The sequence below is a fragment of the Podarcis cretensis genome (genome assembly GCF_951804945.1).
Source record: "Podarcis cretensis genome assembly, chromosome: 8".
Lineage (NCBI taxonomy): Eukaryota > Metazoa > Chordata > Lepidosauria > Squamata > Lacertidae > Podarcis > Podarcis cretensis.
Window position 1 is genome coordinate 86859882 of NC_137177.1, and position 19028 is coordinate 86878909.

A 19028-nucleotide genomic window follows, 5' to 3' on the forward strand; every position below is an offset into this window, starting at 1 on the left:
CTGCTTAAAGACCTCCAAAGAAGGAGACTCCACCACACTCCTTGGCAGCAAATTCCACTGTCAAACAGCTATTACTGTCAGGAAGTTCTTCCTAATGTTTAGGTGGAATCTTCTTTCTTGTAGTTTGGATCCATTGCTCTGTGTCCGCTTCTCTGGAGCAGCAGAAAACAGCCTTTCTCCCTCCTCTATGTGACTGTTGCCCAGGCCTAGGTGCAGAATTGCTGTCAAGACAGGAAGCTTTCTTCGGGGTTGGCCCCTTTGGCCCTTGACAGGCAGGCCTCTTCACCTTGAGCTCACCTTGCCTCCGTTCCACCAAGCTGCTGAGGCAGGTGCCAGAGGGCCAGGAACTGGGAGGCAGCTTCCGGCTCAGCAGCTGCAGCTGTCGGTGCAATTCCATTTTTCAAATTTCCTGTGCTCGGTCATACTTAAACAGCTGTTGACAAAGCGTCTGGGGGGGCGCAGATCCTTCCCCAAGGTCATTTCACCCAGAGGAACCAGGGGGCTGAGCGACAAGTCCAGAAGTCCCTAATTTGAATCTCGTCTCTGCCCTGCCTTCACTAAAAGGGGTGGAGCTTAGGCAAGCCCCTCCCACCCAGCCTCAATCTTCCCTTCTGCAATATGGGGTAATCCTACGCACCCTGCTGGGCATTGATTACATCAATCCATTGAACGTAAAGCCCTTTGATCACGCCAAAGTAGGAATCATAGAATCATAGAATCATAGAGTTGGAAGAGACCACAAGGGCCATTGAGTCCAACACCCTGCCAAGCAGGAAACACCATCAGAGCACTCCTGACATATGGTTGTCAAGCCTCTGCTTAAAGACCTCCAAAGAAGGAGACTCCACCACACTCCTTGGCAGCAAATTCCACTGTCAAACAGCTCTTACTGTCAGGAAGTTCTTCCTAATGTTTAGGTGGAATCTTCTTTCTTGTAGTTTGGATCCATTGCTCCGTGTCCGCTTCTCTGGAGCAGCAGAAAACAACCTTTCTCCCTCCTCTATGTGACATCCTTTTATATATTTGAACATGGCTATCATATCACCCTTTAACCTCCTTGGATTCTTCCTGGCTGGGCTCTGAAGCCCCCTTATCCACCCTGAGGTCACCCAAAGGTGCCTGGGTGGGTGAAGCTGCTTGGGCATCACTTGGCGCTCTCAAGATTGTCCCAAAAAAGAGCAAAGGTTAGATTTCTTGAACTGATGTACAGTACAGGCTCCATTGACGCCGGGGCTACGTTCCAAGGCACTGAAGGCATCGATGAAATCCTGTAGAATTGAAACCCATCGAGAAAGCCTGAAAAACACCCCTTTTTGCCACTGTTTTTAGTGACATTTCAGTGACGCCTTTATGATGTTTTCTGGGGTTCAGCACAATGTGCATATACATGTTCACACACATATTGAACGTGTGTAAATGGGGGGGGGGGGGTTTGCCTGCATAAACTCCCACAGGGGAAAATCCCAACGTGATTTACAATGAGAATAAAATGCCATGATAAAAATACTTCCAGAGAAAGGGCAAGTAGGAGGGTGCAGAACAGAAATTTATAAAATTATACGTGGCAGGGAGAAAGTGAATTGAGGAAAGTTTTTCTCCCTCAGGACCCTATTTTTTTACAGTGGTACCTCGGGTTACATACATTTCAGGTTACATACGCTTCAGGTTACAGACTCCGCTAACGCAGAAATATTACCTCAGGTTAAGAACTTTGCTTCAGGACGAGAACAGAAATCGTGCAGTGGCAGCAGGAGGCCCCATTAGCTAAAGTGGTGCTTCAGGTTAAGAACAGTTTCAGGTTAAGAACAGACCTACAGAACGAATTAAGTTCTTAACCCGAGGTACCACTGTATTTTAATTATTCAGTTTATTACCTACTTCTCACCATAAAGTCCCTGAACAAATTGGCTCCTGAATGCCACAAATCTGGAAGTAAGTGTTCCGGTTTGCGAACGTTTTTCGGAAGCTGAATGTCACATGTGGCTTCTGCCTGAGAGCAGGAAGCTCCTGCAGCCAATTGGAAGCTGCTCCTTGGTTTTTGAACGGTTTTGGGAGTCAAACGGACTCCCGGAACGGATTAAGTTCGAGAACCAAGTACCACTGCATTAAGAACGTAAGGACAGGCCCGCTGGACCCGGCCAATGGCTCAACTTGTCCAGCCTCCTGCTCTCACCATGGCAACCCAAATGCCCCAAATGAGAAGCCCACAAGCAGGCCCTCTCCCCTCCTGCGGTTTCCAGGAACTGGTACCCAGAAACATTTACCGCCTCTGATGGTGGAGACGGAACATAGCTGATGTGGCTGGTAGCCATCCATAGCCCTCTCCTCCATGACTTGGTCTGTTCGTAAAACCTTTTACAGTGGTGCCCCGCAAGACGAACGCCTCGCAAGACGGAAAACCCGCTAGACGAAAGGGTTTTCCGTTTTGGAGGCGCTTCGCAAAACGAATTTCCCTATGGGCTTGCTTCGCAAGACGAAAATGTCTTGCGAGTTCCTGCGGGTTTTTTCCCCTCCCCTCCCCTTTTTCTAAGCCGCTAAGCTGCTTATCAGCTGATCCGCTAAGCCGCTAAGCCGCTAAAAGCCGCTAAAAGCCGCTAATAGCGCTAATCCGCTAAGCCATCAATGGGCTTGCTTTGCAAGACGAAAAAACCGCTATACGAAGAGACTCGCGGAACGGATTCTTTTCGTCTTGCGAGGCACCACTGTATTGGCATCACATACAGCATCCAAAACAAAACAAATCAATACAGAATTACCACTTCCCCAGTGGCACAAAACATTTGCTAAAAGAAAGGAGGCAGAGCAGTCTGTCGTATAAAAGGTTTTACGAACGAATTGGTCTCTTCCCCTCTGAGGTCTTGACGCCTGGCTTCTTCATTTCCTCCTGCCTTGCTTCCATAGCCACGGGTTCCTCTCCTGCTCAGCCGCATGAAGGACCACGGGAAGGTCTTTTTGGCCACCAACAGCGACTACAACTACACAGATGTAAGTAAGCCCCACCCCACCCCACGGCTCACCGAGGGTAGGTGGTGCACCTCCCCACTTGGTGTCTGGCTCCACCCATGGGGAGAAGACTTGGCCGGCTGCCAGACGCGTGCAACACTCGGCCCCCCACTTCTGTGGGTCTTCCCCACTGAGCTATCCGCCGAGCGCCACTGCCCCACACAATGCCATAGCAGGCAGGGGGACGTTGTTGGCTGGCAGGGGTCAGGAGGGGGAGCCACAGGGTCAGAGAAGTGATGGCGGCCAGGGTGGCTCCTTTGGAAACAAGAAAGGCGAGCCTGTCTTAGGTTTGGGTTCCTGAAGGAAGCTCCAGTGACACGTGGGTCTGTCCCTTTGCAGGCGATCATGACGTACTTGTTTGACTTCGGAGAAGACGACGTGGTGAGTCGCCGCTTTCCCCTGATTGCTAGCTCTCGCTCTTTCTCTTGCTCCCTGCTCCCAAGTGTAGCATTCCGGATTGGACTCTGATTAATAAAATGCACACAAGGCTTGACCAGCAAGACTCTGGGAGGGGTGCCAATAATAACCCTGTCCACCCCTTGGCCCAGGTCGTTTTATTCACAAAAGAACTTTTTACACAGTGTTCGTAAGAACCAATCAGATTTCCTCTGAGCATTTTAAAAAAACAACAACCCACGTGGGGACAAAGTTAAAGTTAAAACTACAAAGAAACTATTTCCTACTTGAGCATGCATACATAAAAAGGTAAAGGTAAAGGTACCCCTGCCCGTACGGGCTAGTCTTGACAGACTCTGGGGTTGTGCGCCCATCTCACTTAAGAGGCCAGGGACCAGCGCTGTCCGGAGACACTTCCGGGTCACGTGGCCAGCGTGACATCGCTGCTCTGGCGAGCCAGAGCCGCACACGGAAACGCCGTTTACCTTCCCGCTGGTAAGCGGTCCCTATTTATCTACTTGCACCTGGAGGTGCTTTCGAACTGCTAGGTTGGCAGGTGCTGGGACCGAGCCGCCGACCTTTCGATCGGCAAGTCCTAGGCGCTGAGGCTTTAACCCACAGTGCCACCTGCGTCCCATGCATACATAGTTCAGGGTAAATAAAATAGGAATCAAGGAGGAATGCTTTTAGGAAACCCCAGAAGTCATAAACAGCAGTAAACAGGAGAGGAAGGATGTCAGTATTTAACATCTCCTTGTGAACTCTCTTCCTGGCCCTTAGATTAACAAAACTAAAGAAAGGTACATCAACGAAGCTACCTACTATCTCTATGACCCAGGATGCCTGATGAACAACTGGCCTGTGTATTTAGAATAATAATAATTGAAATATACTCAGAGTCGCAAAGTGATTTCATGCTCTTTATTCAGCTCATAGTGGTGAGAAGGAATGAATGAAAGTATCTGCTTTATATACATTATTTACACAATGGGCTCCACATGATTGGCTAATTCTGGAATTCTACTGTAAGCCAATCAGGTTGTGGATTCACTTATATCTGGAGCATGATTGGGTGGTTTCTGCCAACCAATCATGCTGCTGCATTGTTCTAGGACCAATCAGACTGCTGCATTCTGAATCCTATTGTTCTAGGACCAATCAGACTGCTGCAATTTGGATCCTATTGTTCTAGGACCAATCAGACTGCTGCAGTTTGGATCCTATTCAACTCAGTACATAACAACAACAATAATAATTTATTATTTATACCCTGCCCATCTGACTGGGTCTCCCCAGCCACTCTGGGCGGCTTTCAACCAAATATCAAAAACAATACAGCGTCAGACATTAAAAACTTCCCTAAACAGGGCCGCCTTCAGGTGTCTTTTAAAAGTAAAATAGTTGTTTATCACCTTGACATCTGCTGGGAGGGCGTTCCACAGGGCAGGTGCCACTACCGAGAAGGCCCTCTGCCTGGTTCCCTGTAACCTCACTTCTTGCAGCGAGGGAACCACCAGAAGGCCCTCGGTGCTGGACCTCAGTATTTGGGCTGGACAATGGGGGTGGACACACTTCTTTAGGTTGCACTGGACTGAGGTCGTTTAGGGCTTTCAAGGTCAGCACCAACACTTTAAATTGTGCTCAGAAACCTACTGGGAGCCAATGAAGGTCTTCCAGGACCGGTGTTATATGGTCTCGGCAGCCACTCCCAGCCACTAGTCTAGCTGCCGTATTCTGGATTAATTGCAGTTTCCGGGCCACCTTCAAAGGTAGCCCCACGTAGAGTGCATTGCAGTAGTCCAAGCGGGAGATAACCAGAGCATGCACCACTCTGGCGAGACAGTCTGCAGGCAGGTAGGGTCTCAGCCTACGTACCAGATGGAGCTGGTAGACAGCTGCCCTGGAATACAAATGTAATAAATAAACCAGTAAGCTTCCAGACTCAGAGGTCAGCCTCTTCCCAGCAAAGACCCCCTCCTACCTAGCTCTAAGCTGCCCTGATTTTTCCTGTCCCCCGGCAGGAAGCACCCCAGAGCCGGCCTTGGCGCTCCTACTTCGACCTGATTGTGGTGGACACTCGCAAGCCTCTGTTCTTCGCGGAGGGCACTGTCCTTCGGCAAGTCAACACGGTAAGTGCCCTTTTGGTGCCAGAAGAAGTTTAAAATATATCTTAAGAGCTACTATAAAATTGAGGAGTGCTAAAATGCTAAGGGAGAGGAAGACGTAGAATTACAGCGGTAAATTTTCTTTGATTTAGGGTGAAATTGAAAAGGAGAATGAATTTAAATTTAATTGGTTAAAAGGGTTGTTGAATAATTGTTAAAAACAAAAAAGGATGCAAAAAGGGGAAGGTATGGGGAAGTCCGAGAAAAGAGGCTTATGAAAATAAGGTTAAGAAATTATGATTTTATGTGTTTGTATGTTGTTCTTGTTGTTTTTTAAAAATTGGAAAACTAATAAAAAATTTATTAAAAAAAAAATAGGAGGCTGGATGGGGGTAGAGGCAGGGGGTTGGACTAGATGGCCACTGGAGGGCCCTGACCTGAACAGAAGTCCTACCGGCTGGGATGGGCCAGGATCTCTGAGTCTGGCTGGGAAAGCCCCTCTTAGAGAATTTTCTAGAGCAGAACACATAGATAAAGACAATTCCTTTAGCTTGAGTTAATGCATTGCAGGGGGTTGGACTAGATGACCCCTGAGGACCCCTTCTCAACTCTACAATTATGTGATTCCGTGCTGAGCAGCTGGAAAGCCAGTCACCCTGCCTTCCAGCTTACCTCGTTCCTCCCCTGCCCGACATAACTCCCTGTCTTTTTTTCTCAGGACACAGGGAAGCTGCGGATCGGTACCTACACAGGACCCCTTCAACACTGTGCTGTCTACTCGGGAGGTAAAGCCTGCACCAAAGCTATAGGCCACATTGGGAAAACTGCCTGGCCTTTAAAAGAACCCCCAATATTAGCCAGACGTCGGTTGCTGCAGAAGGGAAACTGAGCCACAGGGAGTGGCATGAATCCATCAGGTCTGGAATCTGTTGCCTCTGTTGTTAACAAAATCTGCCCTTTCTCCCTTATGGGGTATCCAAGAGCCCATATAGAGTCCTTACGTAGGTTCCCTATTGGTAGGAGAAAATAACAGAGGCCAACCAGAGAATATTGAGAAGCAAAGCAGCTAGAAAGCCTGATCTTTATTGATCTGTTGCAACAGGGTCCTCACTCACCACACACAGGAGGGAGGAGGAACCCAGAACAATGGCACGCAAGGCCTTATATAGACATTTTAAATTCCCTGCCCTGGAGCTCAAGACCACCCCTCCATACATGCATCACAGAAGGGGTGTAACCCAAGACCACCCCCCCACACCTACATCACAGAGGTAAAGGGACCCCTGACCATTAGGTCCAGTCGTGACTGACTCTGGGGTTGCGGCGCTCATCTCGCTTTAGTGGCCGAGGGAGCCAACGTATAGCTTCCGGGTCATGTGGCCAGCATGATTAAGCCGCTTCTGGCGAACCAGAGTAGCGCACGGAAACGCCATTTACCTTCCCGCCAGAGCGGTACCTATTTATCTACTTGCACTTTGACGTGCTTTCGAACTGCTAGGTTGGCAGGAGCAGGGACCGAGCAACGGGAGCTCACCCCATTGCGGGGATTCGAACCGGCGACCTTCTGATTGGCAAGTCCTAGGCTCTGTGGTTTAACCCACAGCACCACCCGGGTCCCTTTTACATCACAGAAAAGGAGGTCTAAAACAGAAATTTGAATATTGTTTTTCCTGTTTGCCAGGTTATCTGATTGCCTTTCCTGATAGTCTGTCACCCATTAAAATGCTGATTACTCAATTCCTGAGACAATGGGAAGGCTCCCTGACCCCCCTCCCTCCTTGCAGGGAAAACATTTGGTCAGTTTGGGAATCAAAATGGTTTCAGTTCGGTCTTCCTGTGCTGATATATGTACGTGCTTGGTTGGTACACTTATGAACATTTAACATTTATCTAAGACCTCAAATCCTGCCAACCTAGCAGTTAGAAAGCACGTCAAAGTGCAAGTAGATAAATAGATACCACTCTGGCGGGAAGGTTAACGGCGTTTCCGTGCGCTGCTCTGGTTCGCCAGAAGTGGCTTAGTCATGCTGGCCACATGACCCGGAAGCTGTACGCCGGCTCCCTCGGCCAATAAAGCGAGATGAGCGCCGCAACCCTAGAGTCGGCCACAATTGGACCTAATGGTCAGGGGTCCCTTTACCTTTACCTTTACCTTTAAGACCTCAAAATTCCTATCGCACCTCTTCTCTTTCCAGGCTCTTCAGACCTGGTGTGTGACCTTTTGGGCGTGAAGGGCAAGGACATCTTGTATATCGGAGACCACATATTTGGGGACATTCTCAAATCCAAGAAGAGGCAGGGATGGAGGACCTTCCTGGTGGTACCCGAGCTGGCCAAGGAGCTGCAAGTCTGGACAGAGAAAAGCGGTGAGGAGGAGGAGGAGGAGGAAGGTTTCAGTGGGTGGAGGCAGGCTCCTCTCACCCCTTTGCAATGACCCAGAGACCACCAGCCAAATTTTTTTGTACAGTGCCTTGTTAATCTTTGGAACTCCTTGCCACAGGAGTCAATGCTGGCTAGCAAGTTGAATGGCTTTCAAAGAGGATCAGACAAATTCATGGAGGAGGATAGGGCTATGGATGACTCTGCTCTGCCTCCACAGTCTGTGGGGGTCAGGTGGGATTGCTATGAGGAATTATGGAAAATGGAACACGCCATTGTGTCAGTGATGAACGCATGGCGTTGACTGGGCTTGATTCATTGACAATAATTTCTGATCAAATCCCACAAGCCTCTGCACCTCTGCCATTTGCTTTCTCTACGCCTGACAGGCACGTATAAGCATTCTAAATACACAGGCCAGTTGCTTGTGTATCTGGTTGGCCACTGTGAAATGAGGGTGCAGGATTAGATGGGCTATTGGCCTGATCCAGCAATCTCTTCTTATGTTCTCTGCCCTCCCGTGTTTAAGGGGGTGTCCCAGCCCACTCTACCTCCAGATCTTGGGTCTGATCCTTTTATTGGTGCCCCAAACCAGGTCTTATTTCCTAGATGTGTATCGGATAGCTTTGCTACTTGCTGATACCAAGAATCTAAAGACCCACCTCACCCCCAGTCCTAAGAGGTTGTGTTGGCAGGTCTTCTGCACCTCCTTTTCAGAAGCCACACTTAAGAATGTCCATTTCCCCCTCCACAGAACTTTTTGAAGAGCTGCGGAGCCTGGACATCTTCTTGGCTGAGCTATACCAGTAAGTTGGGATTCCTGCCCATTAGCACTTTGCCTGGGTGCTGCCTGTTGTGTGCACATGAGAAATTTGCAAGGAGCCCATGTTTCATATTATTAGAAGAGAAACTTTGTTTTTAGACAGACGGACAAGGTTTCTGAATGTGGAGCCATTGCCAGGGAGAGCTGCCTCTCTTGGAGGCGTTGCCATGGCTGGAACTGTACTGGAAGTGTCTTGCGGTGCCCTCTGCCCTGATTATGGCAATTATAGAATCACAGAATTGTAGAGTTGGTTGGGACCACCAAAAGGTTATCAAATTCATCCCCCTTCAATGCAGGAACCACGGTTAAAGAAGCCCCGACAGATGGCCATCCAGCCTCTGCTTAAAAATGTCCAATGAATGAGAGTCCACTTCCAAAGGAGTTCATTCTATGGACAAACAGCTCCTACCCTCAGAAAATTCTTCCTGATAATTAGACGCAATCTCCTTCCTTGTCATTTGAATCCATTGGTTCAGGAATTACCCTCTAGAGCAGCAGAAAACAAGCTGGCTCCATCTTCCATGGGACAGCCCTGAAGATGCTTAAAGATGGCAATTAGATCCTCTTTGTTTATGTATTTAGGGCATCTGTATGTTGTCCTTCAGCCAGAAAGAATGGGCTTACATACAATACGATAATCTTTATTGTCATTGTCCCATACAGAACAACGAAATCAAAAAAATCTACATCAGACATTCAAAAACCAACAAGTCTGCTATCCCAACCTGGTTAACCCCCTAAAAACTCTGATACCCCATAATTAAATACAATATATTCCCATAGAGACTACCTTACACTGTGTTTAAAACCAAAATCGCGTTTGGATAGGAACTGTTTCTCAGGCGGCTAGTCCTAGTCTTTATAACCCTGTACCTTCTTCCAGAAGGCAGAAGCTGAAAGAGATAATTTCCGGGGTGCGTACTATCCTGCGCTAACTCTGCAGCTTTCTTATGGCACCTGGAAGCATAGATTTGATCTAAGGTGGGAAGAGTGCACCCAATTATTCTCTCCGCAGTCTTTACAACCCTGGACAGCATTGTTTTTTCCCTGACCGTGCAGCTCCCAAACCACACACATACAGTAAAAACAAGACCGTCCATACTTGCAGGCTTACAATTTTTAAAAAAAGGTCCTATGACAAACAAAGGAAAAATGACAGAGAGGGAATGGGAAAAACAGCATCCAGATTCAAAGTGCACAATTCAAAGTGTTGGTGCTGACCTTTAAAGCCCTAAACGGCCTCGGTCCAGTATACCTGAAGGAGCATCTTCACCCCCATCATTCTGCACGGACACTGAGGTCCAGCACCGAGGGCCTTCTGGCGGTTCCCTCACTGCGAGAAGCAAAGCTACAGGGAACCAGGCAGAGGGCCTTCTTGGTGGTGGCGCCTGCCCTGTGGAACGCCCTTCCAGCAGATGTCAAAGCGATAAACAACTACCTGACATTCAGAAGACATCTTAAGGCAGCCCTGTTCAGGGAAGTTTTTAATGTGTGACATCTTAGTGTATTTTTGGTTTCTATGGAAGCCGCCCAGAGTGGCTGGGGAGGCCCAGCCAGATGGGCGGGGTATAAATAATAAATTATTATTATTATTATTATTGTTGTTCAGGCACCAGCTTCAAAACAGCTGTTCCTATAATGACCAGCTTGTACATTTCAGGGGCAAGGAAGTGCTGGGTGGAACTGGGCCCACAACAAATCTTTAGGCAGGCAATGTGACCTCCACACAGAAGGGATTCAGGTGGGATTTTGAACACAGGTGTCCTCTTTTCCCCCCCAGGCACCTGGACAGCGGGAGCAACGAACGGCCGGACATCAGCTCCATCAAGAAGCGGATTCAGGTACCCCCCCCCCCCCGTTCCCAAGCAACATCTTGGCCTATGGCCTTCCTGAGCCCATCACTCAAGCCTTTGGGCTGCTGGTCAAGGCTTCTGGGGCCAGAGCTCAGCCTCACTCAGACACAAATCCATTTAGGGCTTGCTTAGTAGGCAGCAGAGTTGGCTAAAAAATGGAGCCACCTTTAAGGCTCTGCTGTCTTCTGGTCCAGATGCCCAGCAGCGCCGTCCTCTTGGTTCCTACCTGGGGGGCTGTGACAGGCTGCAGGTGACAACCAGAAGCCCCAATGAGGAAACCTGCAAGCGGGATTTGAGCGCAAGAGGAGTTTGGATTTGATATCCCGCTTTATCACTACCCGAAGGAGTCTCAAAGTGGCTAATGTTCTCCTTTCCCTTCCTCCCCCATAACAAACACTCTGTGAGGTGAGTGGGGCTGAGAGACTTCACAGAAGTCTGACTAGCCCAAGGTCACCCAGCAGCTGCATGTGGAGGAGCGGGGAAGCGAACCCGGTTCACCAGATTACGAGTCCACCGCTCTTAACCACTACACTACACTGGCTCTCACCCTCCACCTGTGGTTTCCAGCAGCTGGTGTTCAGAAGCATTGATGCCTCTGGCTGTGGAGGCAGAGAATAGCCTTCTCCTCCATGAATTTATCTAGTTCTTTTTTAAAGCCGTCACTGCCTCATGCAGGAGTGAGTACCATAGTTTAACAATGCGCTGCATGAAGAAGACCTGGTTTCTGTGGGCAGGAGTGGGGGAGGTGGGTTTCTCACAGAGCCTGCTTTCTCCCACAAAGCAAAGGATGTCTTGCTGGTCCTAGGCAAAATCCCCAAACCCACATGAGGGCAGGAGCTTCTTTAAACCAAGCAGAATGTTGCAGTAAAGCTCCTCTTTATCGGTTGGTAAACTAGATAATGGGCAGGTCCAGCAGTGGGGAGAAAGTCCGTGGGCAATGGCAGAGGTGTGGGTGATACCTGTTATAAGAAAAACACCTCTGATTCCCTTATGGGGTTTATCATGAGCACGCATAATGGGACGTGGGTGGCACTGTGGGTTAAACCACAGAGCCTAGGACTTGCCGATCAGAAGGTCAGCGGTTCAAATCCCCGCAACGGGGTGAGCTCCCGTTGCTCGGTCCCTGCTCCTGCCCACCTAGCAGTTCGAAAGCATGTCAAAGTGCAAGTAGATAAATAGGTACCGCTCCAGCAGGAAGGTAAACGGCGTTGCGTTTCCGTGCGCTGCTCTGGTTTGCCAGAAGTGGCTTAGTCATGCTGGCCACATGACCTAGAAGCCATTAAAGCGAGATGAGTGCTGCAACCCCAGAGTCGTCCGCGACTGGACTTAACGGTCAGGGGTCCCTTTACCTTTATTATATATAAAAGACCTTAATTTTTTTATTACATAAATTTTTATTTTTATTTTACCTAGAGGCTCTGCATTGTGATACCAAAAGCGGTTCCCTCAGAGCCCACCAAGTTTGTTTTTAGCTCGATTTAAAAATCAAATAAAAGAATGGAGTATTTTTTAAAAAAAGATTAAAAGTAGCGCAGAATATCTGATGGGCCAGCCTTTTGGAAGGCACCCTCGAGAGCTGTAGCTCTCCCCATGTCCACTTTTCCCCATGCTCTTCCCCCCACAGGTCCAAAAACGGTAATCCACCCCCGCCCTGGTTTTAGGAGGCCACAGAGAGGTCTGCTCACGCAGCGCAGATTATTCAGGCAGTCGGGAAACAGGGGCTAGAACCGCCAGATTCAGAACATTGCAACATATGCTTACCACAGAGGAAAGTTTGTTTTTTTCTCAGGCCCTTGAGCGATGCAGTCCAGCTGACCACAGCTGGTTTTGCAACATCCTGAGGGGGTTACTCCAACTTTAATTACGTCTCTCTGTTTCCTGTGTTAAAAGTTAACCAATCCTGATAAGAGACTTCTGGTTTTTTTTCCTCTCTCTCCAAATGTTCTGTTATAGAGAAGTAGTTCCCAAACATTTTTGGGCCACAGCCCCCTTGGTTCCACATTATTTGGCATTTTGCACACCCTATTATGGAAGATAATAACACAATAAAATTCAGAACAGTAAGGATGAATTGCACATTTATTCAAAACCCAGTTAGAACAGTTTTTGTTTAAGGAAGTCAACAAAAGTGATGAACTTGATCAAGTGATACCAGCTTTTTGAAATAGGATAGTCATTTAGAATCCGAGACCAGGGAGAAGAGTCGGTGGAAGAAGATTGGAAGAAATTTAAAGTTTATTTACAGAAACATTGTAAAATTAAGGAATGTTAGAAGGAGGCTGGAATGAAGTTATGTGGCTTTAGCGGAAATATTATAAAGGATTAAGTAAAAATAGATTGTTAATGGATGAAAGGAGGAAAGGTAAAGTTACATTATATTAAGATAAATTATAGGATAAAAATTGGGAAAGATGGAAAGGATTTGCTAAAATAGCTAACCGAACTAGAATACAAAAAAGGGAGGTGTGAGGAGGTCAAGGAAACAAGTAAATGAAAGATAAGTTATGGGAAGGTTCGTTGTATTTTTTTTAATTGTTTCTATTTTTCTGTTTTGTTTTGTTTTCTATTCTCTTCTTTTTTTTCTTTTTTACTGTGATGTGTTGTTAACTCGGAATTATTTCTTTTTCTTTCTGTAACATTTAAAACTTTAATAAATATTATTTTTAAAAAATCAAAGAAATAGGATAGTCATTTATACCTCCAGCGCCCCCCACCCGCCCCCTTGGTCATCCTATGACCCCAGTGGGTGCTACAACTCAAGTTGGGAACCCACTGTTAGGGCGTCCTGTATATTGGTTCTTGATCTCAGTCCTTTCTGGAAGTCCATTTGACTTCCAAAATGTTTGAAAACCAAGGCGCGGCTTCTGATTGGCCCCTGGAAACCATGCTGACAGCCGAAACAGACGTTCGGCTTCCGAAAAATGTTCGTAAACCAGAACACTTCTGGGTTTGCGGCATTTGGGAGCCGAATTGTTCGTCACTTAAGCTGTTCAGGAACCAAGGTACCATTGTACCTAAAATACCCCTGGCACCTGGACATTGTTGGCTGGGTGGGGGAGCATTAAATGTTTTCCTGTTGTGAAAGTCATGGAAGAAAATGAGGAAGAATACACAATTAAGGGTTCAATGCAAAAACTTAAAAAATACCGCATTTTTCGCTCCATAAGACGCACCTGACCACAAGGCGCTCCTAGTTTTTAGAGGGGGAATGCAAGAAAAAAAAATTCTTTAAAGGGAGCGCTGAGCAGAGCCTGTATGCATCCCCGGCTCTGCTCAGAGCTCCCTTTCATGAGCTGCGTGGAGCGTGTGTGTGGCGTTTGCAGGCTTCTCCTTCCTTGGGGAAAAGCCCCCAAGAGCCACACACACAATCTGCATGGCTCTTTAAAGGGAGCGCAGCTCTTAGGGGCTTTTGCGGGAGGTGGGGGAAGTGAGAGAGCCCCTTCCCTCACCTCCCGCGAAGGCCATGGATAGCCGTGTGAAGCCTCCGCAGGGCAGGGGGATGAAGGCTCCCCACTGCCCTGGGGTGGCTTCGCACGGCTACGCCAGAAGCTAGAACAGCAAGAGAGAGCGCTGCGCAGTGCTCCCTCTTGCTGTTCTGGCTTTTGGAGTAGCCCGCGAAGCCTACATTCGCTCCATAAGACGCACACACATTCCCACTTTTTAGGAGGGGAAAAGTGCATCTTATACAGCGAAAAATACGGTATTAGTTGCAGCAGCCACTGATCACTTGGGACTGCTGTTAAGGCTGAGACCTTGTATAGGGTGGTATACAAATTTTAATAATAATAATAATAATAATAATAATAATAATAATAATAATATGGTAAAACTTGCATACTAGAAAAAGCTACCTCACATGTGGAGCAAGGCCAGCATGATGGGTCATTTGCCAAGAAGCTGCCACCATTGGCGAGCTTTCTTGCTTATATGATCTGCTGAATTCTTCAGGGACACTTCCCAGTTGAGGGAGTTGGGGATGTTTAGCCTGGTGAAGACTGAGAGGTGACATGATAGTCATCTTCAAATACCTGAAAGACGGAGCGAGCTTGATTTGTGCTGCTTCGGAGGGGAGGACCTGAACTGATGGATTCAAATTGCATGAAAGGCGATTCTGACTCAACGTTTGGAAGAACTTCTTGATGGCAAGAGCCGTTTGCCAGTGGAAGGGATGACCTTGGAAGGTGGTGGAATCTCCTTCATTTGAGGTTTTGGGTGGTCATCGGTCAGGGATTCCTGTATTTCAGGAACCAGATGACTCTTGATTTCCCTTCCAACTCGACAATTCTAATATTCACTTGGGCTTTTATTTGCAAAAGTCATGAGAGCCAGTTGTGGTGTAGTGGCTAAGAGCGGTGGACTCGTAATCTGGTGAACCGGGTTCGCTTCCCCGCTCCTCCACATGCAGCTGCTGGGTGACCTTGGGCCAGTCACACTCCTCTGAAGTCTCTCAGCCCCACTCACCTCACAGGGTGTTTGTTGTGGGGGAGGAAGGGAAAGGAGAATGTTACCCACTTTGAGACTCCTTCGGTTAGTGATAAAGCGGGATATCTAATCCAAACTCCTCAATATACAGATAGTAGACTTGGAAGTTGTGGCCATATCTCGCACAAAGCATTTGTGTTACCACCACACAGGTGTGTGTGTGTCTCCTCTCTCCTGACAAAGGTCATAAAACTAAAAAGGAGTACCTGGTTGCCAGGACCCCACCTCCCAAGCCTAGGTTTCTCTGTTTCTACCCTTGCCACCTGACGGAGCAGGGACTCTTCTTCTCTTGCAGAAAGTCACCCACGAGATGGACATGTGCTATGGGAAGATGGGGAGCCTCTTCCGCTGTGGGTCCCGCCAGACCCTCTTTGCCAACCAGCTGATGCGCTACGCAGACCTTTATGCCGCCTCCTTCATCAACTTCCTCTATTACCCTTTCAGCTACCTTTTCCGGGCACCACCCACCCTGGTATGTGGGTAGGGCATGCTGCGGCAGGAGATGTGTGTGTGTGTGTGTGTGTGTGTGTGTGTGTGTGTACCTGCCTCTTGGCCCAGGGAAAGCGCTGAGGATTAGACAAATTCAGGGAGCAGAGGGCTATCGATGGCTGCCAGCCCTGCTGGCTGTACAGTGGTACCTCAGGTTAAGAACTTAATTCGTTCCGGAGGTCCATTCTTAACCTGAAACTGTTCTTAACCTGAAGCACCACTTTAGCTAATAGGGCCTCCCGCTGCCGCCGTGCCACCGTAGCACGATTTCTGTTCTCATCCTGAAGCAAAGTTCTTAACCCACGGTACTATTTCTGGGTTAGCGGAGTATGTAACCTGAAGCGTAGATACCGTATTTTTTGCTCCATAAGATGCACCTGACCATAAGACGCACCTAGTTTTTAGAGGGGGAATGCAAGAAAAAAATAATAATTTAAAGGGAGTGCTGAGCAGAACCTGTATGCATCCCAGGCTCTGACGGGCTGCCCTTCTCCCTCCTCAGGGAAAAGCCCCGAAGAGCTGCACACACGCTCCGCGCATAAAGGGAGCGCGGCTATCCCTGGCTTTTGTGGGAGGTGGGGGAAAGGGTAGAGTCACGTGCTCTGTCCCTTCCCCCACTTCCTGCAAAAGCCAGGGATAGCCGCGTGAAGCCTCCGCAGGGCAGCGGGGAGCCTTCATCCCACTGCCCTATGGAGGCTTCGCAGGCTATCCCAGAAGCCAGAACAGCTAGAGGGAGCGCTGCGCCGTGCTCCCTTTTGCTGTTCTAGCTTCTGGCTTAGCCGCGCAGCCTGCATCCGCTCCATAAGACGCACACGCATTTCCCCTTACTTTTTAGCAGGGAAAAAGTGTGTCTTATAGAGCGGAAAATGCGGTAACCTGAAGCATATGTAACCTGAGGTACCACTGTATTCTGCCTTCACAGTTGGGGGCAACAATGCTTCTGAATACCACATGGCGGTCGGGGAGAGGCATTCCCACGGGGGCATCTTGTTGGCCACGTGAGAACAGGATCCCATAATAGATGGGGCCCTTTCGGCCTGATCCAGCAGGGCTCCTCCAATGTTCTTACATCACCGGCTTTCTCCATGCAAGAGACTCCTCCTCTAAGCTGGCGGGGGAGAACGGGACAAGAGAGGCAACCGTCTAGCCTTCCTGCACAGGCTTGCAGCTTTTGGCCAGCTCTGCAGCAGCTCCGCTTTTTTCTCCTCCCGATGCCCACCCCCAACCCTGACAGTTGTGTGACAATTCTTGCCCCTCCAGATGCCTCATGAATCCACCGTGGAGCACACCCGGGTGGAATTCAGCGAGACGGGTTTCCTGGCAGGCCATGTGATCCCCCAACACAGGCCGCTGCAGGTGAGTCTCTCTCTGCTCTTCTGCTGCTCCTGCTTTCCTCCTTCTTTCCCTCCCGTGGTTTTTGGCTGCCTCTCTACTGCCACCCGCACCGGCACACTGAAAATGGCTTTAGGTTTCAGTTAAAAGGTAAAGGTAAAGGTAGCCCTGCCCGTACGGGCCAGTCTTGACAGACTCTGGGGTTGTGCGCCCATCTCACTTAAGAGGCCAGGGGCCAGCGCTGTCCGGAGACACTTCCGGGTCACGTGGCCAGCGTGACATCGCTGCTCTGGCGAGCCAGAGCCGCACACGGAAACGCCGTTTACCTTCCCGCTGGTAAGCGGTCCCTATTTATCTACTTGCACCCGGAGGTGCTTTCGAACTGCTAGGTTGGCAGGCGCTGGGACCGAGCAGCGGGAGCGCACCCCGCCGCAGGGATTCGAACCGCCGACCTTTCGATCGGCAAGCCCTAGGCGCTGAGGCTTTAACCCACAGCGCCACCTGCGTCCTAGGTTTCAGTTAGTCATTGCCAATATAGTGGTTCTCAAACTTAATCAGTTCCGGATGTCCGTTCCAAAACCAAGGCACGCAATCAATCAGTAGCTGAACTGGGTTCCACACAGTCACAAAAACAAAACAAAAAGAGCTGCAAAAACAAAAACGCGAAATGAATATCAAAAACAGACAGACATCTGTGTAACACTCAAAATGGAAGTGTTCAGCTTCTGAAAAAAAGTTCGCATCCGGAACACTTACTTTGCAGTGTTTGGGTTCCAAGTTGTTTGACTACCAAGGCGTTTGAGAGCCACGGTACCACTGTACAGTGGTACCTCTGGTTACGTACTTAATTCGTTTCGGAGGTCTGTTCTTAACCTGAAACTGTTCTTAACCTGAAGCACCACTTTAGCTAATGGGGCCTCCTGCTGTAGCCGCACGGTTTCTGTTCTCATCCTGAGGTAAAGTTCTTAACCCGAGGTACTATTTCTGGGTTAGCGGAATCTGTAACCTGAAGCGTCTGTAACCTGAAGCATATGTAACCCGAGGTACCACTGTACTCCTAAAAGCTTTGCCACACTAACTGAAACATGCAAGGGTTTCTGCAATGCAGGAATATGCAGCTGTCCCACATGGGGATTGAACCTGCAACCCTGGCATTATCTGCACCATGCTCTAACCAACTGAGCCATTGTGAAAGGATGGAGCAGAGAGATCTTGATCTCTTGGACATCTGAGTGCCAGCACCCGAATACAATGAACACTCTTGGATCCTATGTCCACATCCCATGCAGCTTCTTCAACGGGATGGCACTGTTGAAATCGTCACTTGGCCGTGATGCTGACTGGGGTGATCTTGGGACAGTCGTTGCCTCTTAGCCTAGCCTACCTCACAGGGTTGTTGTTGAAGATAACATGGGAGAACTGTGCCACCTTTTTGAGCTCCTTGCAAGAAAAGGTAAAGGTAAAGGGACCCCTGACCATTAGGTCCAGTTGTGGCCGACTCTGGGGTTGCGGCACTCATCTCGCTTTACAGGCTGAGGGAGCCGGTGTACAGCTTCCGGGTCATGTAGCCAGCATGACTAAGCCGCTTCTGGCGAACCAGAGCAGTGCACTGAAACGCCGTTTACCGTACCTTCCCGCCAGAGTGGTACCTATTTATCTACTTGCACTTTGACGTGCTTTCGAGCTGCTAGGTTGGCAGGAGGAGGGACCGAGCAACGGGAGCTCACCCTGTTGCGGGGATTCGAACTGCCGACTTTCTGATCGGCGAGTCTTAGGCTCTGTGGTTTAACCCACAGCGCCACATAAATGCAATAGATAGCCAGCTCCCCTCCGCCTGTCCCAACGGAGGCAGTGAAAGGAGGGCAGTGGTGGTCCCCACCCTCTGGTGCTAGCAAGGGAAGAATGGGGGAAGAGCCAGGGCAGAGAGTGCCCCACTGAGGAATGGGCAACCTTGGCAAGTTGAACTGCTGGGGTGGAGCATGGATGCCCCTGCAATAGATTGTGCAAGGCACCCACCCAAAAACTGAGGGAGATGGGCAGGCATGTCTTCTGCCCGCTAGAGAAAACACACAACAGGTCACTAGCTTTTAGATAATTCCACCCACCCAATATAGACTTATTTCAATTTGTTTGTTGCCGTGAACTACCTTAGAGGGCTGCATAGCC

At 48.9% G+C, this 19028-nt stretch overlaps 1 protein-coding gene across 1 annotated transcript in view; it reads left to right on the plus strand.

Annotated features, from left to right (window-relative positions):
* Nucleotides 1-19028, plus strand: part of NT5DC4 (5'-nucleotidase domain containing 4) — a 42638-nt gene that overhangs the window by 21010 nt on the left and 2600 nt on the right. Inside the window, exons 9-17 of the mRNA XM_079987517.1 lie at nt 2902-2985; nt 3343-3384; nt 5421-5528; nt 6223-6289; nt 7700-7870; nt 8638-8689; nt 10487-10547; nt 15337-15513; nt 16791-16886. Coding sequence (XP_079843643.1) covers nt 2902-2985; nt 3343-3384; nt 5421-5528; nt 6223-6289; nt 7700-7870; nt 8638-8689; nt 10487-10547; nt 15337-15513; nt 16791-16886 — 858 coding nt within the window. The remainder of the gene's footprint in view (nt 1-2901; nt 2986-3342; nt 3385-5420; nt 5529-6222; nt 6290-7699; nt 7871-8637; nt 8690-10486; nt 10548-15336; nt 15514-16790; nt 16887-19028) is intronic.